The sequence below is a fragment of the Ovis aries genome, chromosome 11 (genome assembly GCF_016772045.2).
Source record: "Ovis aries strain OAR_USU_Benz2616 breed Rambouillet chromosome 11, ARS-UI_Ramb_v3.0, whole genome shotgun sequence".
NCBI lineage: Eukaryota > Metazoa > Chordata > Mammalia > Artiodactyla > Bovidae > Ovis > Ovis aries.
The window spans coordinates 55,563,096-55,585,954 of record NC_056064.1 but is presented as its reverse complement, the minus strand read 5'-3'; the positions used below and the strand labels follow the sequence as shown (position 1 = coordinate 55,585,954).

Sequence of the window (22,859 nt, the reverse complement as noted above, 5' to 3'; positions counted from 1 at the left end):
TGTTCAGTGGTTTGCTTGTGCATCTGAAACTTGGCTTCCCCTCAGAATCATCTGTTAGCTTTCTGGTTATCTTTTTTATTATTCAGCTTTTTATTTTGTGCTGGAGATCGCCGGTTAGCATTGCTGTGATAGTTCCAGGTGAACAGCGGAGCGACTCAGCCACACAGATACACGTGTCCGCTCTCCCCCAAACTCCCCTCCCACCCAGGCTGCCCCGTCACAGTGACATTGAGTAGAGTTCCCTGTGCTGTACAGTAGGTTCTTTGTTGGTTATCTCTTAAATACAGCAGTGTGCACATGTCCATCCCGAACTCCCTAACTAGCCCTTCCCCTCATCTTTCTCCTTGGCTAGTTATCTTCTTTAAAACAGGAAAGTCTAGGAACTCATCTTTTAACAGAAACCTCAGGTGGCACCGGCATAGCTGCCTGCCTGCCTACGTCTGGAATTCCCAAGTGGTACCTTTCCCCACACTGGGGTGACAGGTATCTGTATTAGAAAGATTCCAAATAGGGCAAAAATGGTTTTATTTAACATGCAGCAAAACAAGGGAAGCAGCTGATGTATCCAGTAGTTTTTTGTCACGAAGTGACCTCTATAGTAACAAGTAACACATAAATAACTAAAGCCTAAAGCTTATTGTAAAGGTACATTCCATGTAGTAGTCCCACAGAGCTTCCCAGGGCTGCAGCAGCCCATCTCTGGAGAGCTCTTGGATTTACTCCTTAAGGAGTGAAATGGATTCACTTTCTTTTGTCTGTCTTAACAAAGCAGTGAAACCTGCTCGCTGATGAGGGGAGGGGGCGATGGCCTCTTGATTAAGGAAGCCTGGCAAGAGCAGGGAGCTGTCAGGGCTGCCTTCCCCTGGAGCTGGCTCTGGCTCATCCAGCTGAGCGCAGGTGAGCCACGTGCTCATTCCCCAGCGGCTGGGTCTTACCTGCCTGTCGCCCCATGAAGCCTGGACTCCCCGGCCCAGCTGTAGCCAGTGGATGGAGCACTGTTGAAGCAATAGGGCCTGGTGACTCGATTCAAGCAAGGCCCCTAATCTCACCACCTCCAGACCCAACATATCGCTGACAGTGCCCCTCGGCAGCTGGGGACACTCGGGGTTTCTGGGCAGCAGGTAAGGACATAAGTTTAGTGCAACGTGCCTGCTCCTGAGGCCTCCTGTTCCCAACCACGAGCCACCCTGCAGGCCAGCTGGTAGGAGGAGGGGGCCAAAGCAGGACACGGAGTGCTATCCTCCCCTCAGAGGCGTGAGGGCAGCACAGCGGTGTGCTCCACGCCAAGCAAGAGGTAGTGAGTGAGAGAGATGGCCTGTTCCTGCAGCAGGAGGCACCCTTTTCCCGGAGAGTGCTGGGCATCTGCTTCCGGAGAAGGCGCAACACTGCTCTTCCATCTCCTTTCCTGGTTGTGGTTTAGGCTGCCGCAAGGCCAAGTTCTACTTCTAGCAGCTGCAGTTCCTCATCCTACTGTGATGTCCATGGGACACAGCCTGCCGCCGCCAGGGCCCAGCACAACTCCTCGAGGCCGTCCCACAGAGGGCAGGAGTGGCGATCCAGCAGCACCGGCGCCCTGCTCTGGGCCCAGGGCCGTGCGGGAGCTGTGGGCTGTGCCCTCCTCCCAGGAGCCTGCCAAGGGGAAGCCTGGGTAGCAGCAGGGCTGAGAACTGGGGATGTGAGGGTGTGGTCCTGAAGGAGGGCCCTGAGTCTCTGCATCAGAAGATGCCAGCGCAAGGGGAAAACCCACTCCAGCCTTGGGGCCATGTCCCAGGCCGGGAGGTGCGGGGGTGAGGGGGTGGCACCTGGGGCCACTCCCCACTCCTGATGTATGTGGCCACTTCAAGTCACACAGGTAGATAAAAACAGGTCCTTCTGGGGGCCGAAGGAAGAGAGATCACAGCAGCGGCTCGGCTCCTGGCAGTGGCGCCCAGGGCCCCTGTTCCACATCAAAGCTCTTAAGCACAGCGGTTAGGATGTGAAGGAAGACCAGGCCTGGAGAGGCTCCCCTCTCGGGGTAGCCTGCCTGGGCTCCAAAGTGCAGCCAACACGTGTCCTCTGGGGTTATAGGTTCCCCCACTGCTCCACGGGGGGGAACTGGTCCACCTCACCCACCTCGGTGCTCAGCTGCTCCCCCAAGGCAAAGGTCAGCCTGTACCGAAGCCTCGCCTTCTCCTGCAGCAGAGGGGCCGCGCGTCAGACACCCCTTCTCTGACACCCTTGGGGCGCTTTTGTGCAGGGGACACGCCCTGCTCCTACCACCCCATCCTCACTTGGCCTTTGGGCCAGGGTGGAAAAGGGATGTGGGAGAAGCGGTAACAGTCCAGGCTGGGAGGCAGTGGACGTGGGCGCCCAGTCTTGGGCAGCCAGGGCTTTCAGGTGGGGTCCCCAGCTCCAGCTCACCTTCAGTGGGTTGGCCAGCAGCATGACCTGCGTGATGGCTGCAGGTGGCTGGATGGGGCTGAATGGAGAGAGTTCTGTCCCAGAGGGTGGCTGCAACTTCACTTTCATCGACTAGAGAGAGAGAGAGGCTCCTTTGAAGAGATGGCAGGTGCCCTTGAGGTGGAACGGGGTGTGGGCATGCGGGTGCAGGAAGAGGCCCCAGGGAGCGAGGATACCTTGGGCACTGCGGCCTGCAGCACGATGCTCTTGATGGGCAAGGGAGCCGTATTCAGCATGGACACCACCACCACCAGCACATCAGGCCGTCCTGGAGGACACTCCTTGGCAAAATGGAAGAGGATGCGGAAGCCGTTTTTATCATAGGCTGTCACAGGAAGGGCACTGCCTGTGTGTAAGAATGGGGCAGGTGAGGGCGGGGGGAGAGGTGGGCCTGAGACAAAGCACCGCAGCCAGGCGGGAGGGCACGGCGACCCCGGGACCAGGAAGCTCCTGAAGGAGCCTGGGAAGAACCTCCCAAGTGCACAGCGGGGACAAGCACAGACTGCGACACGGTAGGGAGGGCCGCGTGTGGCTCTCAGGGACTCTGGCAAGAAAAGCCTGGACCCACCCATCCCTTGCCATGCGGCCCACACATCTGCAGGCTGGGACCCCCACCCCTCACCCCAAGCCTCCAACACCTACTAGGCTTGATAGACTCCAGGGGCACGTGGACACTGGCCAGGGAGAGCTCGGGCCCCTTCACGGGGCTGCCCTGGGCCTGGAAGAGAGGGCTGCCGGGCCCCGCGGAGAAGGGGAGGAGAGGCCGAGTGGAGGCGCCGCTGGGGAGCAGAGAGGGGGCGGCAGGGCCCGGGAAGCAGCTGGAGGTGGCGGGTTTCACCAGGCCCGAGGTCCTGGGCAGCAGGAAGGAGGACAAGGCATGCTAAAGACCAGGCAGAGCTACTGACCGCCCCGCACAGGCACCCCCAGACTAGAGCCGGCTCTCCCCTCATCCCACTTCTAGATTCCAGCTGACCCACCAGACTGAGAGGGAACCCCCACAACCCCCGGGGCTGCCTCCCCAGCGCCCCTCTCCCACTCATTACACTTTGGCCTCTTCAAGAAGCTGGTCGAGGGCATCCAGCTGATGCAGGGTGCTGTCGCCCAAAGCGGAACCACGGTGCCCAGGGGCGATGGGCTCAGCCTTTGGGGCCAGAGCTGGGGCCAGGCCAGTGGAGAACAAGAAGGGGCTGGCTTTGGGGGCAGGAACGCCAGCTGGGGCCACCAGGGCCTGGGAACTGCCTGCGGGGGCCACCGAGGGCTGGAGGAGAGGCCCGTCTGCAGGGCTACAGGCTCCTGGCCCGGGTTTGGGGCTGAAGAAGTCCAGGTCCGACCGCTCGCTCTGGGGAATGAAAGTGGGAGTGAGGGGGCCCTGCAGGTGGCGAAGGCTGCAGGCTCTCCACCCAGCCCACCCCCCACGCTGTTCCTGGGGGCTGGGCTGAGCCCTCTGCAAGAGCAGCTGTCCTATGGATAGAGCGTGCAAAGCGCTGTGTGCAGGATGGTGCCCAGGGCCAGGACAAGGCTGGGAAGTGGAGGCAACACGGCGCCCGCCCCCACCTGGAGCAGGGGCCACTGGCTGTTCCCAGCTGCCTTGGCGGGAGGAGCACTGGGCGCCGGGTCGGTGAGGCCTGAGGACAGAGAAGATGGCTGTGGTGGAAGAGGCTCTGGGCTAGGGCAGCCCCAGCCCCACCTCACCTGAGGGAGGGCCACCCGTGACCACCAGGCCGCCCAAGGGTGACAAGGCGTCCCCTGTAGCTTCTGGAAGGGAATGGACCCTCTTCCATCTTTATGCTGCAGGGGGCGCCTGCTGAGGAAGGGGGAGCACAGCCACACAGGATGTCCACCAGAGGACACTGCCCTAGGCCCTCCTTCCCACCCTTGCTAAGCATGCAGGGTCCCCCTCGGGCCTCCTCGCCCCAGCACCTCTCCTCGCTGAGGCCCCGGAAGCCCCGGGAAGCCCCCTACAGGACGCACCCAAGCAGAGCAGCTCCTCGTCCAGCAGGCTGAGGGCGTTGCTCGTGCTGCTGGGCCCTGGGGGGGCCTCAGGCTGGCCGGGTGAGTGGCTGCGGCCAGGGCCTGAGGCCTGGGGTGGCGGAGGGAGGACAGGGATGCCCGAGCCGGCAGGGGTGGGGGCCAGTGCTGGGGGCGGGCCGCTTGGCACCTCCACCTCGGCAAGGTCGATGAGAGTGCCTTGGTTTCCTGGATGGATAACAGAAGAGGACAGGAATCACTGGGGGCCCCTCCCGGACTGCGCAGGGGGAGAAGGACCCTGAGCACAGCCTCTGGCCACCTCCCAAAGCACCTGTCCGGGCAGCGGTGAAGAGCTGGTGGAGACGGCAGGTGGGGGAGACCCTGTGTGACCTCCCAGGAGGGGCTTGGGGGGCTCAGAGTCCCCTCAGGCCCGTGCGCTGATACAGGGTCACCCTGCACCGGGGACCCAGGCTGCTCTGGAGGGAGTGGGGAACCAGAACACTTTACCTTCCGAGTCGGGACTGGCTGAGGTCACCACCTCACCGTTGACAACCTGCCCTTCAACGACTGTCTTATAAGAGTTGATGACCCGGGAGAGGTTGTCACTGGCCTGTAAGATGTCCCCTAGTACCGGAGAGAAATCTGTCACTCCCGGCCTGACAATGCCCCCACCACACACATCTAAATCCCCAGGTCACCCCCCCAACCACCCTTCCCAGTCCACTCACCTAAACTATTGTCACTGTCCTCGGTCTCACTGGCGAGTTTGAATAACGTCCGCCTCTTGTTCTCACACCGATCAAACAGCTCCTAATAGAGACCCAGAGAGGAAAACTCAAGCTGCCAGATCACCATCCACGCCACAAAGTTCCGGCTCCCCTGATACATGGGTTAGGTGGTACCACACTTTACCCATATCACCTAACCCAGCATCCACACCAGAGTCCCGGCTCCCCTGGTATCAGGTCAGCTCCTGGCAGAGTCAGGCTCTGCACACACGTCTTCCTGCTGCCAGCCTCGGCCACTCTGAGTCACAAAACACCTGCTTAGGCAGAGAGGCCGCCAGGACAGCAGGTCCCTTCCCACTCCCGGCCTGGCACACGCCTCAGAATTCAGAGTCTCTATGTGACCGAGGACGGAGGAGCACATCAGGGAACCAGGGTGGGCCTTTCTCTGCCCAAGCGTCCCCAGGCAGAAGGCGAGGTGGAAAGCAGGGGTGCGCCCTGAGGCAGATCTGCAGAGCCACGCAGACGGAGGGAGCATGGAACGAGCCAGCCACGGCTCATGGGCACTTGGGGGCACCACCCCTCCCGGTCTGGCTGCTGGCAGAGGATGACTGCCAGGTGTGTAGCAGCATCTTGGGGCAGGAACGCCCTCTCTTGGGGCCTACCTTCATGAGCTCCTTGTCTGCCTCCGCAGAACCCTCTCTGCTATAGTGACGCAGCATCTCACCAAGCAGCTTCACGCTGTTATCGACCTCCTCTAAGGTGTGCAGACGCTCGGTCACCTTCTGGACCCGCGCCTCATCCTGTGCCAGAGAGGACCAAGGAGCGAGAGCTCAGCTGGACTTGGCCCACTGCCCCCCAAAACCCTGCCAGGGAGGGTGCACACCTGCCCAGGGGACACGCGGGCCAAGGCCCGCCCCATGGAAGCTGCTTTCAACACATGATTCTTGGAACCACTGGCCTCAGACCCAATCGACAGCTCTTCTTTCAAAGCAGCAGCCCACCTGCCCCCAAGCCTGGCCCCACGACTCCTGCTCCCACGTGTGGGTGAGCCCTGGGGACAGGGGAAGGGACCGCTGCTCTGGGGCCATGGGCTCCTCCCCAGGGCTCAGGGCCCACCCACCTCCTTCACCATGGACTTGATGAGCTTGTTGGCCTCCTGTAGGTCATCCGGGTTTTTGCTTTTCAATAGCTTGGCTAAAAGCTGGAAGAGGAGGGCATCAGAGGCGGAGGGACGGCAGCACCCCCCGGGGAACACACAGGAACTGAGTGCAGCCTGGTGCTGAGTGAGCCCACGCCCCATCGAGGACTTTACCTTGGATTTCTCCTCATCATCAAAAACGGGGTTTTTGGGACGAGGCGGTGGAGACGGTATCAGCGTCCTGTCCACAGAGATCAGTGGGTCGGAATGCACGATGCCTGAAAGGGGATGGAGCAGTGGTCGCACAGGCTGGGCCACCCTGGCACCCTTTCCCACACAGCAAGGGGGGGGTCCCCGGGACCAGGCCTGCAGGCCGCACACATCTCAGCCCCTCAAAGCCCAGCCCAGCGGCCCCTGCTTGGGCAGACATCCGCATACCCTGTCTCTTCAACATGTGGTAGGCATCCTTGATCTTTGATTCTTCCGGCAGGGCCAACGTCCAGCTATAAAGCAGCTCAATAACCTTGGTCTTCACTTTCTCAGACACCCTGTCCCCCAGGTACTAAGGAGCAAAGGAAATGGGAAAGCTGAGTGTGTGCAGCCTGGAGGCAGAGACAGAGGGAGGCTGTGCTCACAGCAATCAAATGGCTGCTAACTGGCTGCAGTCCCCAAGCCGCCTCCAGACCTGTGGGTGTGAGCCGGCGTGGGGGAGGGAAGCGGCATCCATGGGGCACAGACTCCGCTCAGGAAGGAGGCCGGGAGCTCGTCACTGTGTTCACACACAACAGGCCAGACACACAACTGCACTTTCTCCCGAAAGAGTGAACAAGAATGCCTTCACTGTGAAGAAGTGTCCCCTCTGCCGTAAGTGTGTGCCCAGAGCTGAAGTGACACTAGTGTGTGGCCGTGGTCGAGAGACGAGGGCGGCCGCACGAGCACGGCGAGGAACAGTGGCTGCTGTCGCGGGAGCCCCATCAGTGGGTGCACTGAGGCCGGGAGGGCGGCAGAGACGTCCCTGTGTGCACGTCCACCCTCAGCACGGCATCCTCTGAGCACAGGACCCAGGGAACCCCAACCCCGTGGAGGCGCTGGTCCGCGTGGTGAAAGCCGGTGAGGCGGGACAGGGAGGAACACAAAAGAAGTTCTGAGAATCAGAACTGCCACCGACTGACCTTCGGAGAGACGACTTTGATCAGCTCATTCAAAAACCGGAACTTCCCCACTTCGTTATGGAACCTCCTCCCGCAGTTCTTCATGCAGGCTTCCAGCACCTGGAGCACAGAGGCCAGGCGCTCAGACCAGGACCTGGCGCTCGGCCAGACCCCACACGCTGGCGGCACTGCACACATACTCGCCCGAGGAAGGACCTAACCAGAAGAGGCAGCCCTGGGGGACATCAGGGCAGTGGGATTACTCACAGAAGAGTCCCTCAAGGTGCAAACCCCTCTGGGGAAGCTCAGCAGGAACTAAAGTAAAAAACACTGAAGCCCAGATAACAAGACAGTCAGACGGTCAGCCCTGGAGGTGGCCTGCCTGCAGATCCTGCCCTCGGGCTTCACAGGTAAGGAGATGGAGGCAGAGACCACACGCTCCTCTGATTCAGGGTCCAGGGCTCTTTCCACAAGCTGATCAACATATTGGGCAGGCCGGAGAGGATGTTTCAATTCTGTTTTCTTCATCTTAGATGGACATGCTATTTTCCCGCCCTGAGCCCCATCGATCTCCCTCTGGGGCCTCAAGTTCTCAGGTGCTGCTGTGGGGCCTAGCACCTGAGTTTATGCCAAGGAGCGCACCACCCAAGTGCTGCTCCCTGCCCCAGCTTCCATCTTTACAAATCGGGGATTTTCAAGCACACTACTACAGACGTTCTGGGCAATCCCTTGTTCTAGGAGCCTGTCCTGGGTGCTACAGAATACTCAGCAGCACCCCGGGCTCCACCCACGTAGATGCCAGTAGCACCCCTCGACCTGTGACCAGCAACAGTGTCTCCAGACGCTGCCCAGGGTGCCTGGGGGACTGAGCTGCCCCCGCTGGAGAGCCAGGGTTAATGAAGCCTTCGCTCTGCGGAGCGCACGGCACAAGCATGCGTGCAGGCTAAGCGCCTCTCCCCAACGACCCCCTCCCACCCTTCCAGGAGCTAAAGGGAGTCAGGAGAGAACCCAGGCATCCTGGCTTAGGGGAAAGCCTGGAGGTGCCGCAACACTGCACTCAGCTCTGAATCCCCCGAGTCTGAATAAACGCTAAGATCTGCCCACTGGGGTGATGCCTTCACTAGTGACCCGCATCATTTTTAGCTACAGGACAAATTACACTTGGCCAGCTCTTACCTGGCAAGACAGCTCTGTCAGCCTCTCTGCGCCCCACCCGGGGCCCACGGCCACTACCCCTCTGCCTTGGCCTCTCTGCTTCTCCCATCAGACCTCGTGTTCACACTCAGTCACCCGTGATGCTTGGGCCTGGCACGGGGCACATGTGTTTGTGGAACAACTGACTGTGCAAGGTCCAGGTAAGTCTAGTTTGCATCCAGGATGCTCAGCTGGCCGAGGGAGTGAGCCATGACCCCCTCACAGATCCCAGCGGACTTGTGAAGATCCATCACCAGCAAGAAAAACCTACCGTCAGGGCCTGGACCGCCTCCCATTCCTGCGGAGACTGGATCTTATGGGCCAGCAGTCGGACGGCGATCTGTGGCCTAGAGACCAGCAAAACCACACCTTCAGGACGCTGCCCCTCAGCCACCTGGCCAGCCCTCCTTTGCCAGTTTTTCACTTTCCCAGTCAACCATCTCTCACCTGCCCCCTACCAGTTTGAGACTCACCCTTCAAGCTCCTTGTTGATCTGATCACAAAAGCCAATTATGTATTCCCAGTCTTCCTGGCGATTAGAAGGATTGGTGGCTTTATCTGGGGAGAGAACGAAGAAGACGACAACTAGTTGTTACAGAGAGCAAGGAGGACACCATGGAAGGTTTTCCTCACATTTTTAAGGCACTGATGTGATGATTTCTTCTCTAATGGAGAAGACTCAATAATTCAGTCAGATAGCAACTCAAATACAAATACTTAAAAAAAACTTTTTTCTGGTTGTGCCACATGACTTCTAGGATCTTAGTTCCCTGACCAGGGATTGAACCTGGGCCCTAAGCAGTGACAGAGCAGAGTCTTAACCCCGGACCACTACCGAATTCCCTATAAATATCGCTTTCTGTCCAGTATTCTTAAAGTTACAAACAAAAAAGAAAACAAATCTGAAGCTTCTCATTTTAAGGTAAGCTAATGACATTTACTGAGCCCTCTAAGCACAAATTGTGCTGTCTGTCCATGGGGTCACAGAAACAGAACCTAAGCTTGAGTAAGCAGCATCCCTCAGTTTAAATGGTCTTCCACGATCAAGGACAAAGACAAGCACCGAAGAGGGTGTCCCAGGGTTTAAACTCCAGGAGGTAAATGCCAAGTCTCCTAACACTTGCCGTGTGTCGTCTCTTCTCCATCATGCCCAGATCCTGTGCTTAGAGAGGACGGCCCCAGCTGAGGGTGGTTAAATGCGTTCCCATCTCTGATTCAGATCTTGGAGTCAGCCTCTTCCAGAAAGCACTCTCAAGCTGTGTGCTAAATTTAGGGCTCCAGGTTCAGAAAACAAATGGAAGACTGAAGGCCTGTATCCTTTTTTAAGTCCAGGCTCCTCCAGCAGATTTCCACCAGGGCCAAAAGCAGAGTGAGGGCCTTGAAAAAGCCTTTCCCAACAAGGGGTGATGTTAGAGGTTCCTGAATTCTGATTGCTCGTGACTGTGTTTCTTTACTTCCCTTTTCCTAATGTTAAAAATCACTAGCTCCACGCTCAAATCCTAACAGGGACTCCTAGCCAGCGCCATCCCCCGCCCCTCAACAGGCACCACAAGGCAGCAGGAGCCACCCAGTGGCCGCGGGAAGACCTGCAGTGTCCAGCGCTGTGCGTGCAGGGCAGCTTTCCTGCTCTGGAGGCCAGAAAATTCTGGTGGTTTAGGATCATATTTGGGGGAAAAGAGAGATGTCAGTCCTCAGTCTTGAAAAGAGAATTAGCAGGCCCTTGAAAATGTCATGCTTGGAGGGAAGGGAGATTAATTCTATCCAGAGGGACTGTTTGTTGCCACAGGGACCTACTGGCTGTCACCCTCCAGAGAAGCTCTGAGTCTCCCCCACCAGGTGCCTAAAATTTTCTCAGGTGTCAGCATGGCTTTGTTACTAATCCCTAGCATTTGAGATGCTTGGAGTTCTCATATGACATTAAGAGGGTGTGGGATACAAAAATAAGATGGTTTGAGGAGCCATACCTGCCCCTGTCACTACAATCATTTTGGGAGCAGTCACACGCCTTCTACTGTTTGCCACTGGAAAAGATGTCACAGACACAGGGGACAGGTGCACAGCCCCTCCCCTCCCCACACACAGACACAAAGCCACGGGCGTTCACCAAAAATGTGTCCTGCCTGGAGCTGCCACGACTCCATTTCTGATTCCAGGAACGCTCCCACCTACTTCTCATTTTCGTTCAACAGCTCGAGAATCCCACTTCCTGTCCCCCAATGACTTTTCTACCTCAAACCCGCAGGGAGCTCTCGGCCTACACATGAACACAAAGCCGTGGTTTCAGCCACGGTTTCCCCACTTCTGAGTATCTACCCCCACTCTCCAGCCAGCTGAGACAGCAGACCTCAGTCACCCATAAAACTGCAAGAACCTCTGGAGATAACTTGGGGTGACTCAGGCACTCCGCCTGCCCACCGCCTCCTGGCAGATGCACACACCCACCACCCACTCAACGTTCCCCTTCACCTGCCACGGAGGTGACGCCGGAGCCTCCCCTGTAGATCTTGCCTTCCAGAACAGCCCCTCTGGGCTCCAGGTTTCTATTTTGGGGTCTCTGTTGAAAGCCTTATGCTAGTCTGTGTCTCTGCCTCTATACATCCTGCTCTCATTTTCAACTACTGACTCTCGTGGGACCTCTGGTCCAGAAGGGAGGGGAACAGCAATGGCCACCCCGCCCCAACACAGCTCAAACAGTCCAGTGACAAGTTTCACATAGCAAGGGATGGAGGGGAAGTCAAGCGTTAAACTTTAGTGCGAAGGTCTTGAATCAAGGAGACTTAGTCAACCCCCAAGTCTTTTGTTAAACAGCCACAGAAAACTAAGCAGACAAGTCAGGCCCTGGAGGAACCACAGGAAAAGTACAAGATTCGGACCCTACCCTTGAGGAGGTTATGCAGCACGTGAGGAAACAACCAGAGCAAAACAAGACGGGAATTTTAAGTGCTCATCTGGTGCAGAAACAAGTCTAAAAACACTCATCATTTCTCCTCCCTGACTTCCCTATTTCTATAAATGGTGCCACCATTCCAAAGCTCCTTTTGCCCCCACCCAGGCACCCAGGTCTGAAGGCTCCTTCTTCCCTCTCCTCATCCATTTTCATTTGGAGAAGGCAATGGCAGCCCACTCCAGTACTCTTGCCTGGAAAATCCCATGGACGGAGGAGCCTGGTGGGCTGCAGTCCATGGGGTCGCTAAGAGTCGGACGCGACTGAGCGACTTCACTTTCACTTTTCACTTTCATGCATTGGAGAAGGAAATGGCAACCCACTCCAGCGTTCTTGCCTGGAGAACCCCAGGGACAGGGGAGCCTGGTGGGCTGCCGTCTGTGGAGTTGCAGAGTCAGACATGACTGAAGTGACTTAGCAGACTTAGCAATCTCTTCCTTCTCCATGTCTTTACTATGTTTTTTCCCCTCAAGGCTGAGCCCTGGCCCTCGGCAGTTAAAGTGCGGAGTCCTAACCACTGACCTGCCAGAGAATTCACCTCAATGTCTTTTTGTGTGTTGTGCTCACTCAGTTGTGTCCGACTCTTTGCAACCCCACAGACTGCAGCCCACCAGGCTCCTTTGTCCATGGAATTTTCCAGGCAAGAATACTGGAATTGGTTGCCATCTTGTACTCCAAGAGATCTTCCTGACCCAGGGATCAAACCCGAGTCTCTTGCCTCTCCTGCATTGGTAGGCAGATTTTTTTTTACCACTGAGCCACCTGGGAAACCCCAGTGTCTTTTTTAAATTGTTTTCTTACTCCTGCCCTGACCTCCTGATTTCTCACTTGCTTCCAGAACTTCTGCTCCAATCCATCCTTTGTAAAACACCTATAGGAACCTTCCCAGAACACTGACTTAACAGGTACAGTATGAATGGGAATCCCTTAACTGGAGACACAGACTCCTTCGGGTGGAATTGGAGCCAGTCCAGAGTTTGGCTCTTCCGGGCTTCCTCTCCCATGTTCCCACAGGAACGCCCTGCTTGAATCAAACGTCTGTTACTGCATGCCCCAAACATGGCCTGCTCCCTCCACACCACTGTCTGCTGTTTTCTTAGCCTATTTTCCCATTATTTAAGGCCTAGCTTGAGTGCCATCTCCCCATTCGGAGAACCATCTCCCATTTCACTTATCCCCAATTTCCCAAAATAAACTGTCTGTATTTTAGCATTTATGGTTCCTGCTTTTTTACTTAAAAATGCTTTATCCACTCCAGCACCACTATCATCAAACTGAAGGCAAAGACTTTGAACTTAGTTTTCGTTAACACCTCACACAGCAGGTATTCATTAAGCACTGATTAACTGCAGTAATGACAGGACTTTAGAGAAGGCTGAAGTCATCAAGAGATGGTTTGTGGGGAAGAAGATGCTGGGATGGGTTTCAAAGCATGTAAAGGGGAACAGGGCTTTCAGGAAAGGAGAGGAATGTGTGTTGGTGGCTCAAGAACATCCAGCTGACAGAAGCAAGGAAGAATGCCAGGAAGTCGCAGCGAGGCAGGGGGACAGCAGTGCAATGACCTGACTGAGCAGAAGGGCTCTGGGAGCAGAACTGAGGGAGAGGCGGGGAGACCTGAGACCTGCCCAAAATGTCAGTCTAAGTAACAGGAAAGGGCCAAAGGCCAGTCTCAGCTCTAGTCTCTACAGATACCTTACCTCTCCCCCATCACCATCTCCACTCTCCCTCAAAAACAGGTCTAAACTCTAAACCTAGCCTATTAGACTCAGCTGAGGTCATTTAAATTTCTACGAAGTCCCCATTAACATCTGTAAATGGAACCAATTCCAGAGTATTTATATCCAGTTGGTGGCTCTGGGCAAGTGAGCTGATTAGAGCCAAGGTGTCCTCTTGTGACACTGTGACACCAGTACCTACTTTGCTAGGATTCTTGATAAATGAACGTCTTTGGAGCACTCTGAGCTCCTGGGAGGACAGTTCCATATACACAGAAGGCTGTGACCTGCCTGCAACTGCAGACCTTGCAAATGTAACCTGCGTTCAACCACCTGAACAGGGTTTCTTATCAAGGGGACTCAGGCAATTGGAGGAAACGGGCATCACCCCTCAAGAGGCTGCAGGCTCTAGTAAGTAACTGACAATGCACAAGGCAGCGCCTCCACTCCAGACTGTCTTGTCACCCTGCCCAATTTGTCTTCACTTAAACAGGGCTCCAGGGACCTCCTCTAGCCCATACTTAGTAAACTCAACGTACTAACCTTTCAGCCAAATGCAACCTGCTAAAGTTAACCTGTATTTCCTCACAGCAATATAAATGAGCGATCATAGCAATAGGCCGCAATAACTACAATATCGGGCTGCGTCTCTCAGCTTGGCTGAGTAGTTTACCAACGAATGACTCGTTAAGACATGCGGGGGGTGGGGAGAAGGGTCCCCCAACAGAGCTTTCATCATGCTTCGGTTACTGCAGGGAAAAGTACTCTTTTTTTCCTCTCTCTCTGGATTATTTTCACCTCAAACATTCAGCCTGCGCGAAGCAGTCACTTCTACTGGAATACACGGTCAAAATTCTGAAGCTATGTGGGTATGCTCAGCACCACCCACCGCTCCCGGAGTTTCAGCCCCAGTTCGGAGCTTTCCCCTGCGTCGGAAGAGCGCAGGGGTCCCGGAGTCACGGCCTTGCGCGGCCCCACCACAGTTTCCCCAAAACGCCTATGCATGTCATCCCGAAGCACTTGGCTGTCGCTTTCGGGCAGCGCGCAGGAGCGAGAGGAGGCGCCGCGGCTCAGACAGCACGGGCCGGGCCGCCGAGCTGAGGAACGGGCGCGATCCCGGGGCGCTCGTGGCGCGTGCGAGGCTTGGCGCGGGCTGCCGGGCGGCGCCACCGCAGGGCCGGGGGAGGCAGCCGAGGGCTGGGGAGAGGGGAGGCTCGAGCGCGAACAGACTCGGCCGCGGATACTCACTCAGCCAGGACTCCAGACTCTCCCCTTCCGCCTCCGCCATATTGCAGCCGCCCGGGCCGGCCCAGACGCCTCAAACCTCGCGAGAACCTGAGAGAGACGAGCCGGGGCGGGGCCTGCATAGGGACCTGAGAAGACCAAGCGCCGCCGTCTAGGATCTTGCCAGGCTGCGACGGATAATGCGAGGGCGAACGTTTCCTTTCTGACTCTCCGCCTTAGACCTCGGAGTGAGAGACTCTTCAGGCCCAGATTAACAGGGTGATGCGCAGAGCTAGGACCTTGTAGCTCTTTTCCCCGGTCTTTAGTCACTCGGTCAGGCACGCCAAGGGCAGTCTCTGTGGGGTCCTGCTGGCAGCCAAGATGGCTGCCCCCACGGTGAAGGTTGCGCTAGGGTGGTCCGGCTTGGGTCTCGGCGTGCGGAGAGCTGCCCTGCGGCTTCCAGGGTGAGAGGGTGGCGGCAGCTGGGAGTCCTCTTGGGTCTTCACGGAGAGACCTGCTAGGGAGGAAAAGAGGGGGCCACAGGCAAGCCTCGCAGGGACCTGGAGAGAGCCTGGGAGGCCGGGATAAATGAGTCCAATCCTCTTTAACCCTCTCCGTGAGTTTGGGTCAATCTGAAAGCTTAGTAGCTCCCTGCCTGAGGAATTCTCACTTGGAACTGAAAGTGCGATCTTGTTGAAGAATTCAGAACTGGGATTTTCTTTGCTGGGAGGTGGGGAGGGGGGGAGATGCATAGGCGGATTGTCTATATTCTGAAGTTCAGGAGCTTGTCCTTACTGTAGGCACTTGAGGAGCAGACTTTCCCGGCCTCTTTAGGGGAGGTCCTCCTACCTCTTGGGACAAGAATTACTGCAGCTGAGCTATGGCTGGCGATCTCCTCGCTGCTCGCTTGGCGGCGGTTTGGCATACATGCCTATTGTTAAGTCAAGCCTTTTCACTTGAGTCAGCTTTTGCCCTCCTCTTCCTCTTCCCCCCACCCCAGGCTAGTGCAGGTGAGGTGGAGCCGCTATGGCCCTGAGTACCAGGATCCCCAGACTGACAAGGAATATTACCGCAAGCCCTTGGCCCAGCTGACTGAGGAGGAGACGTATGAGCGGGAGCTCAGGAAGACTCAGGTTATTAAAGCTGCCCCAGCCACGAAAACATGCTCTGTGTTTGAAGACCCAGTGATCAGGTTAGCAGAAAACAAACTGTTGTTCCACAGAGTGGGACTATACGGGGGAAGGCGGAAGGATCTACAGGAAGGATTTTGTGACAGCCTTGGGAACCTAAACATCTTTTTTTCTTAAAGTAAATTCACCAATATGATGATGAAAGGAGGAAACAAAATACTGGCCAGATCCCTCATGACACAGGTAAACAGTACCTCTCTCTGTCATCTTTGTTTTCCCCATAGCTTTGTGTTTGGCTCTTTCATCTTAAGACAAAAAACAATGGATTCTGTACCTGTCATTAGAAGTACAGAGTTTCTCTGTATTTATGTGTGGGAGCAGAGGGTTTAAGAAGTCCTACCGGAGTCAAGCACTGCCATCCCCCAGCCCCACATTACAAATCTCAGCTCATTCTTCTGTCCTAGTCCAGGGTTTTTGTTTCAGAAGTACTAAAGGAATAGCTGGGCAGCTATAGAAGAAGAACAGGATGATGGGAATAAAGGACAGGGTCCTAGCCCAGCTGGGTGAACCCTTTAGGGACCCTGGGGTATCCTCTTCCACTGTATCCCTTTGCAGACCCTGGAAGCTGTGAAAAGGAAGCAGTTTGAGAAGTACCATGCTGCTTCTGCAGAGGAACAGGCAACCATTGAACGCAACCCTTACACCATCTTCCATCAAGCACTGAAAAACTGTGAGCCTGTGATTGGGCTGGTACCCATCCTCAAGGGGGGCCATTTCTACCAGGTGAGTGGTCAGGGTGGGAAAGCAGGGCTGCTCATGTGTGAAATGGTGGGGGTAGAGGGGGGTATTTAGAGTTGGGCCAAGATTGATGGCTTTCTTAGGACTGCAGAGTGCCAAGGTCTTTTCATCTCAGTCCCATGGTATAAAGATTACAGGCAGAAGATGGAAGAGCCAAAAAATTATCTACATGACCTCTTTAGAAGGCCCACAGTACTTCCCCCATTGCCCCTTCTGTCCAGCATTCTGTGTTCCAAAGTATAAGTTTCTGATGGTGAGGAGCTATGTTTATAGCTCATCTTTATACATCAGTGTCTGACATAGTGTTCGACTGATGCTTCATCACTGTTTAACTGAACTAGGTGAAGTGTTAGTCGCTTAGTTATATCCGACTTTGCGACCCCATGGACTGGGACTTGCCCTACTCTTCTGTCCATGGGATTCTCCAGCCAAGAATATTGGAAGTGGGTTGCCATTTCCTTCTCCAGATCTTCCTGACCCAGGGATTGAACTCGGGTCTTTTGCGTTGCAGGCGAAGGTGGCTTTACCGTGTGAGCCACCAGGGAAGCTAGCATTTAATTATACTTCATTGTCATAAGTGGGTGTTCTTTCCTTTTTTAAAAAAATATATATTTGTTTTGTCTTTCTTTTTTCAGTGTAAACCTCACAGGGTAAAGACTTTCTCAATGCCTGTGTCCCTAGGGTCTGGCACAGTACCTGGCACATAGTAGGGGCCTGGCAAATGATTCTTGGGACAAGAGAGACCTGTTTCTAGGCGTTCATGATCTGTGTTGGCTAAGTCATGCCAGCTGACAGGGCTTTTCCCAGTGGTGCTTTTATCAACTTGGCTGAACTCCCTTTAGAGGTGAAAGAGGCCAGTGCTCAAGGAGCCTTTGTGTGATGAATGCCTATGATGTTCTCTGCACTGAGGTGAGCCAGGGGTGAGAGGAGCAGTCAGGCCCTCCTCCCCAGCACCCTTGCCAGGGCTGGCCCTGAGTGGACATGTGGCTACTTATCGGAGCTCTGGCAGAAGGAGGCTGCAGTCCTGGCCAGTTCTCAGCCTAACTTGCCCCTGTCCCGTCTTGCCCAGGTCCCTGTGCCGCTGGCTGACCGGCGTCGCCGCTTCCTGGCCATGAAATGGATGATCACTGAGTGCAGGGAGAAGAAGCCCCGGCGGATGCTGATGCCGGAGAAGCTGTCTCAGGAGCTGCTGGAGGCTTTCTACAACCGCGGCCCTGTGATCAAGAGAAAGCACGACATGCACAAGATGGCCGAGGCCAACCGCGCGCTGGCCCACTACCGCTGGTGGTAGAGTGTGGGCAGAGGGTCCGGGAAGACGGCAGCGCACTCTGCTGCCAGAAACAGCGTGAGCCGCTGCCACGCTGCAGAACGCCTGTGTGTTAAGGGTACTGTTCCCTCTTCTGGGCAGGTGGGCCTCCTACCAAGGACGGAGCCCCGTGTTTACTGCCTGTTCATCGTTTCTTTGGAGGCTGGAACTCGCTCTCCCTGTCCCATCTCCTTGGAAAGGGGGGGCATATCAAGTTGGATTTCCTCCTAAGAAACCTAGGGCTCATCCAGCCTTCTTTTCCTTCAGCTTGGGGTGGACCTTTGGGTGATACGAAAAGAAGTAGTTTTAGTATCAGAAAGAGTTTATTAGAAAATTCTCGTCCTGAGCTGGTGTAACACGTGATGTGGTATTACGATTCATTAAAACCAACTGGAGAAAATACGCTCGGTTCTAAAGTGGTCCTTGTACAGAATGTATAAAAAGCAGTTTCTGGTGTGACTCTGCTCGTCCCCTTTGATATCCCTAAGTGTCCCCACCAATGGCTCTGGGCACCCATTTTACAGATGGGGAAACAGGTACCAAGATAGCTATTGCACCGATGGTTCCACAGGGCAGTGCTTGTCGGGAGTTGCCCAGGTCAGCGGTGAGGGGAGAGAAAGGCTGTTGGGACTGTGGAGCAGGTGTGCCTGCCTTCCGCAATCCTGGAATCGGAGAGAAGGTGCTCAGGGCAGGACCGCTGCATTAAGTGGGAATCATCTCAGGCGCTCTTGAGTCTGGAAGGGAAGAAGTCTCTGGCAGAGGTGAAGACTCCGCTGCCAGGTTGGAAGGTGGGCAGAAGAAAGGCCGGTGCCGCTGGGGAGGAAGCCTGGAGGCCTAGGCAGAGACCTCGCTGTAGTAGTACTTGTGGGCAGCCGGGGTGGTCTTCCAGCCGGCTGCCCGGAACTCGATGATCTCCAGCAGCAGCAGCTGGGCCAGGGAGCTGAGGCCGGCTGGGAGCAGGAAGCCGTCCCGGATCAGGACAAAGAGCTCATCCATGCGCTGCCCGTTCATCTTCTCCAGCTGCTCCCCGACCCGATGCAGCTGCAGCACCAGGCAGTCCACCTGCAGGGGCAGTGGGAGGTGACCCCAGACACGGCCCTCTGTCACACAGAGCAGCCATTGACTGAGCGCTCGCTGTGTGCCAGGCTCCGGGCTTGGCCTGTGCACGTTTCCCCCGCTTCATCCACACACGACCCGGTGGGCACTGTCTCTGCCTCATGTGAAAGGAACAAGCTCAAAGACTTGCCTCAGATCTCTCACCTGGGCCAGGTGGACGCAGGCCCCGTCCCCAAACTGCTTCTCAATCCCACTCCCCCTGCCGCCCCCGGCCCCCCGTCCCAGTTTAGTTTCTGGGCCACCAGTATCCCCAGTTGCTTTCCTACTGGGAACACAGCCTCTGAACCAGGAGATTCTAGCTGCGCTGTGTTCTGGGTAAATCCCAGACCTTGTCCTGTAACCCTGACAGACCATGAACACCCCCACCAGGTTCCTGCCCCACAAGTGAAAGTCTCCATGGACAGGGGCAGGCATTCCGAGTTGAGCCCATCTCCACAGTCTTCGGTGCTGGGGCCACTCACCTCCTCCTCCTTGCTCAGGCTGTCGGGCTGGGCCAGCCGGAAGAGGCAGTCGTAGACGGGGTTCACCAGTGCCATCATAGGCATGTTGTTCACCTGCGGGGGGAGAGCAGGGCCCAGAGCACTGGCTTAGTGGCGCAGGAGACAGGTGGGCCGCCTCTGCTGCACGGGGTGTGGCTGGCGGGGCCTCACCCTTAGGTAGTCAAAGATGTTGCAGATAAAGGTGACGTAGCAGACCCAGCCCTGCAGGGAGCGGGCTCGAAGCTGCTCCCGAGTCTGGTACTCCTGCTGCAGCCGGTTGAGGAGTCCACGGCGGAAGACACTCTGGCCCGCTTGCTTGCTCTCTGCCTGTGAGCCAGGGAAAGGAAAGGGCAGTCCCAGGGCCCAAGCTTCCCAGGCCTAGTTCCCTGCTGTCCTCCTCCTCTCCTGCCTCTGAGGCCAGCCCTTCGCCTCTCTGCCCTGCTGGCCTCTGCCCACTTCAGAAGCACCTTCCTCAAAGCGTCTCCCCTTCTCTGCCAGCCCCACCCAACCTGAATGATGGCGTGGCACATGCGTCCTGCTTCCTTGCTGAACACACTGTCCTGCAGAGAATGGTCCACAATCACATTGGCCACTTTCTCCAAGTCCACGGCACCTGGATCTAGGGTAAAGACAGGTGGGGAGTCTAGAGCTGCTTAGTTATATATGCCTCCACCTGCTACTAAAGGATTTGAGGTGTTCACTGATGAGCACTCCCATTATATACTTTCACTGCTGGGAAAGATTGAGGGCAGGAGGAAAGGGGGACGACAGAGGATGAGATGGTTGGATGCCATCACTGACTCAACGGACACGAGTTTGGGTAAACTCCAGGAGTTGGTGATGGACAGGGAGGCCTGGCATGCTGCAGTTTAGAGGGGTGCAAAGAGTTGGACACGACTGAGCGACTGAACTGAACTGAAAGGACCAGAAGGGGGAATTCCTCGGAGGTCCAGTATTTAGGACTCTGCTCCCCATTGCAGGGAGCACAGGTTCGATCCTTGGTCAGGGAACTAATCCTGCAAACCATGCAGTGCGGCCAAAAAAATTAAAGAGATCAGGAAACAGAGGAAACATCACACAGGAGCAGCTGCAGCCATAAGCCTCCTGGTGACCCAATAAGAGAACAGGGTTGTGTGGCTGATAGAGTCAAAGAGCGCTCATTTTTTTTAGGACACGTCTTTTCCTGGCACTAGGTTGAAGATGGGACACTGACAGCCATTTTACGGAAGAAAGTGTTCTTACAACACACACATGAACCCCTGACAAAAGCAGGCCAGGGAGGGCCTCTCTGCAGGCTTAGCTTGGCACGCTACAGGCATTGCTAATCGTTCGCTGAGTCAAACTTCTGTCCTGAGTGCTGCGGGAGGGCCTTGGCCCAGGACAGTTAGTGGAGCTCCTCTGCCAAGCAGAACACTCCATCTTCTGTCCCAAGTCAGGCAGCTCCGCATATTCAAGAGAGGGGCTGCAGCAACGCAGAAACCAGGTCCAGCAGGTTTAAGGACTTAAGGGGCAGGAACTGGGTTTTCTGTGCCTCACCCTCCTTTCCTGGGTACTTTAAAAACACTTTACAATCTGAGGGGTGACTGTGATCTATGATTCATACTCCCAAATACTGGCCTAAATGTCTTCCAGTTCCAGAATTATGTTGCGGACTCCTGCTCTCAGAAAGTGAAGGGAGAGGGTGGTGCCTTCCCAGGGTCATCCCAGTCCTCCGGTCTGGTCCCCTCTCTGGTGCTGTGGAGCCAGGCTCAGGGGGCTCCCCACGCTCACCTTTGAGAGCTGTCTTCAGCAGCTGCTGGGTCTCTGCATCAAAACACTGGATTTTATACTCCTCTTTACCTGGATCCCCCATGACTGTCCAGCCGCAGCAGCTCTTTGCTGGGGTGGGACTAAGGACAACACCTGGGTTGGGGGAGAGGCGAATGGAGAGGTCTTAGGCGTGGAGCGTGGAGGCAGGGCTCCCAGCCCTATGGGCCCTGGATAGGGCTGGGCAGTCCATGGCATTCAGGGGTTGGCTGGGCGCCCACCAAGCTTGGCTTCTGGTGGAGACTGGGCACCAGCCAGGCACCTGCTGCTCAGTTAAAGAATCCTGATAGTCTCTGGGATTACACAAGAGTAGAGATGAGGGGTGAATGTGTTTGTCCTCCAGTCTGCCTCAAGGTTATTCTCAGCTGACACCAAAGCTGGGGTAGGGTCAGGTGCACTGAGATGAGGGGGTGGATGAGTGGATATCAGACACTTTCCATGCCTGTATAAGACGATCGAGAAGCTACTGACTGGTCCACCACAGCTCCCTGAGACTGAGAGGGCCGGGGCTCCAGGCTGTGGGCATCTGTCCCAGCAGGGTTCCAAGCCCCATCTCCCCATCCCTCTCCCTTATGTCAGAGTCCTCAGCCCAGAAAGCCCAGTCCCGGGCTGGGGCCGGCCAGAGGGTTGGGTGCCTCCTTGACTCCCCTTGTACCGGCCAGTTTCTCCCCGGGATGGACTGGTTACACTGGCCTCCCGAGGGGCAGAAACCTGGCCCTCCCTTCTCAAGAAGGGGGCAGTGCTAAGAGTCCTTAGCTCCATTCTGAGCCTTCTTCTGAAGGAGGGGAGAGCGGTGACGTGACCTACAAAGGTGGTCCCCGCTGGGGTCTCCCCTCCGGACTCGGTGCCTCTCCCTCCGGCCAAAGGAGCGGATCTTAAGGGTCTCCAGACCTGGGCAGCTTTCCTAAGTCCGGAACGCCCCTCCCGGCCGCTCAGTGGGGCCCGCTGTCCGGTGTCCCGCGAGCTGTAGGGGTGGCGAGAGAGCCGGGGACCCACCTGCCGCGTCGGCGCCGCGCCCGCGTGCCCGGAGGCCGCTCGGCCGACATCGTGCGCGCGCCCCGCGTCCACGGCGCTGCAGGCTAGGCCGCCGGCGCCTCGCCGCCGCTGAGGTCATTTCCTAGCGCAGGGGCGGGGCGGGGCCTCGGGCGGAGGGGCGGGGCCTCGGGCGGAGGGGCGGGGCCTGGGTGGGACCGCGCACGAGTGCCCCCTGCCGGAGCCCCGACGCCGCTGCCCGCGCCAGCTCAGAGGTTCCCGGCGTGCGACGGCGCAGGACGCCCGCGACCCCTGCCCCCACCGCCCCTTCCCTCTCCTCACCTCGTTCTCCCCGGGCCTGCCCGAGACCACGCCGGCTCGCGGGCGCTGGGTCGGACCTGCTCCTCGGCCTGCGCGAAGCCCTCGGTCTTGAGCAGTGGCACCCACCGCGCCCCGCCCCACGCCGGGGCTGAGGTTAAAACGGGGTCAGGAGCCGGGCCGGGCCAGCGGCGTAGGAGGGGCCTGCGGGGGGCGCGGTCCGCAGCCGGGCTACAGGCGCGGGCAGCAAGGTGGGAGGGCAGAGCAGTCGGCGGGAGGGGCCGGACCTCACAGAGGGTAGGCCCTGGCTCCCCGCCCGCCGCCCCCATACGAGGTAGAGAAGGCGAGGAAGCTCTCAGGGCTAGATCGAGTTCCACGAAGCCCCCCCCACCCCCACCCCACTCCAAGTACAAACGATATTGGTAAAATAAAT

The 22,859-nt window shown here is 56.8% G+C and overlaps 3 protein-coding genes across 9 annotated transcripts; 1 reads left to right on the top strand and 2 right to left on the bottom strand.

Annotated features, from left to right (window-relative positions):
- Positions 1–508: 508 nt before the first annotated feature.
- Positions 509–14,588, bottom strand: GGA3 (golgi associated, gamma adaptin ear containing, ARF binding protein 3). 4 transcript variants are annotated; one of them, XM_004013129.6, is made up of 17 exons: positions 14,526–14,588; positions 9,092–9,176; positions 8,890–8,965; positions 7,446–7,544; positions 6,712–6,835; positions 6,448–6,551; positions 6,256–6,336; positions 5,798–5,935; positions 5,136–5,217; positions 4,915–5,031; positions 4,411–4,635; positions 3,994–4,064; positions 3,483–3,778; positions 3,082–3,290; positions 2,616–2,785; positions 2,401–2,511; positions 509–2,172 (listed from the first exon to the last, which is right to left on the bottom strand). In XM_004013129.6, the coding sequence occupies exons 1-17, from the start codon at positions 14,563–14,565 to the stop codon at positions 2,062–2,064; spliced, it is 2,139 nt and encodes a 712-aa protein (XP_004013178.3). In that variant the 5' UTR covers positions 14,566–14,588; the 3' UTR covers positions 509–2,061. The 4 variants fall into 4 exon arrangements, 2 of the variants coding, with proteins under 2 accessions (XP_004013178.3, XP_060250984.1); XR_006061316.2 differs by lacking the exon at positions 509–2,172 and having other exon boundaries at positions 2,616–2,720; XM_060395001.1 differs by lacking the exon at positions 509–2,172 and having other exon boundaries at positions 2,401–2,531.
- A 287-nt stretch (positions 14,589–14,875) lies between these two features.
- MRPS7 (mitochondrial ribosomal protein S7) lies at positions 14,876–18,137 on the top strand. The gene is made up of 5 exons (XM_004013128.5): positions 14,876–14,965; positions 15,502–15,693; positions 15,811–15,874; positions 16,247–16,414; positions 17,499–18,137. Exons 1-5 carry the CDS (start codon positions 14,883–14,885, stop codon positions 17,718–17,720), a joined length of 729 nt encoding a protein of 242 aa, XP_004013177.1. The 5' UTR covers positions 14,876–14,882; the 3' UTR covers positions 17,721–18,137.
- MIF4GD (MIF4G domain containing) lies at positions 18,040–22,590 on the bottom strand. 4 transcript variants are annotated; one of them, XM_027974065.2, is made up of 6 exons: positions 22,133–22,222; positions 21,101–21,232; positions 19,840–19,949; positions 19,502–19,657; positions 19,313–19,405; positions 18,040–18,797 (listed from the first exon to the last, which is right to left on the bottom strand). In XM_027974065.2, exons 2-6 carry the CDS (start codon positions 21,180–21,182, stop codon positions 18,570–18,572), a joined length of 669 nt encoding a protein of 222 aa, XP_027829866.1. In that variant the 5' UTR covers positions 21,183–21,232; positions 22,133–22,222; the 3' UTR covers positions 18,040–18,569. The 4 variants fall into 4 exon arrangements, with proteins under 4 accessions (XP_027829866.1, XP_060250995.1, XP_060250996.1 ...); XM_060395012.1 differs by lacking the exon at positions 22,133–22,222 and adding an exon at positions 22,451–22,590 and having other exon boundaries at positions 18,040–19,405; XM_060395013.1 differs by having other exon boundaries at positions 18,040–19,405; positions 22,028–22,222.
- Positions 22,591–22,859: the final 269 nt, after the last annotated feature.

Coding starts and splice junctions, on each gene's coding strand:
- MIF4GD (XM_060395012.1), bottom strand. CDS start 21,182: ATGGGGGATCCAGGTAAAGAGGAGTATAAAATCCAGTGTTTTGATGCA. Junction 19,658..19,839: donor TGTGCCACGCCATCATTCAG/GTTGGGTGGGGC, acceptor CCTGGCTCACAG/GCAGAGAGCAAGCAAGCGGG. Junction 19,406..19,501: donor ACATCTTTGACTACCTAAGG/GTGAGGCCCCGC, acceptor CTCCCCCCGCAG/GTGAACAACATGCCTATGAT.
- MRPS7 (XM_004013128.5), top strand. CDS start 14,883: ATGGCTGCCCCCACGGTGAAGGTTGCGCTAGGGTGGTCCGGCTTGGGT. Junction 14,966..15,501: donor GCTGCCCTGCGGCTTCCAGG/GTGAGAGGGTGG, acceptor CCCCCACCCCAG/GCTAGTGCAGGTGAGGTGGA. Junction 15,875..16,246: donor CCAGATCCCTCATGACACAG/GTAAACAGTACC, acceptor ATCCCTTTGCAG/ACCCTGGAAGCTGTGAAAAG.
- GGA3 (XM_004013129.6), bottom strand. CDS start 14,565: ATGGCGGAGGCGGAAGGGGAGAGTCTGGAGTCCTGGCTGA. Junction 5,218..5,797: donor CAGACAAGGAGCTCATGAAG/GTAGGCCCCAAG, acceptor GGTCTCTATTAG/GAGCTGTTTGATCGGTGTGA. Junction 3,779..3,993: donor GCCAGTGGCCCCTGCTCCAG/GTGGGGGCGGGC, acceptor TTCATTCCCCAG/AGCGAGCGGTCGGACCTGGA.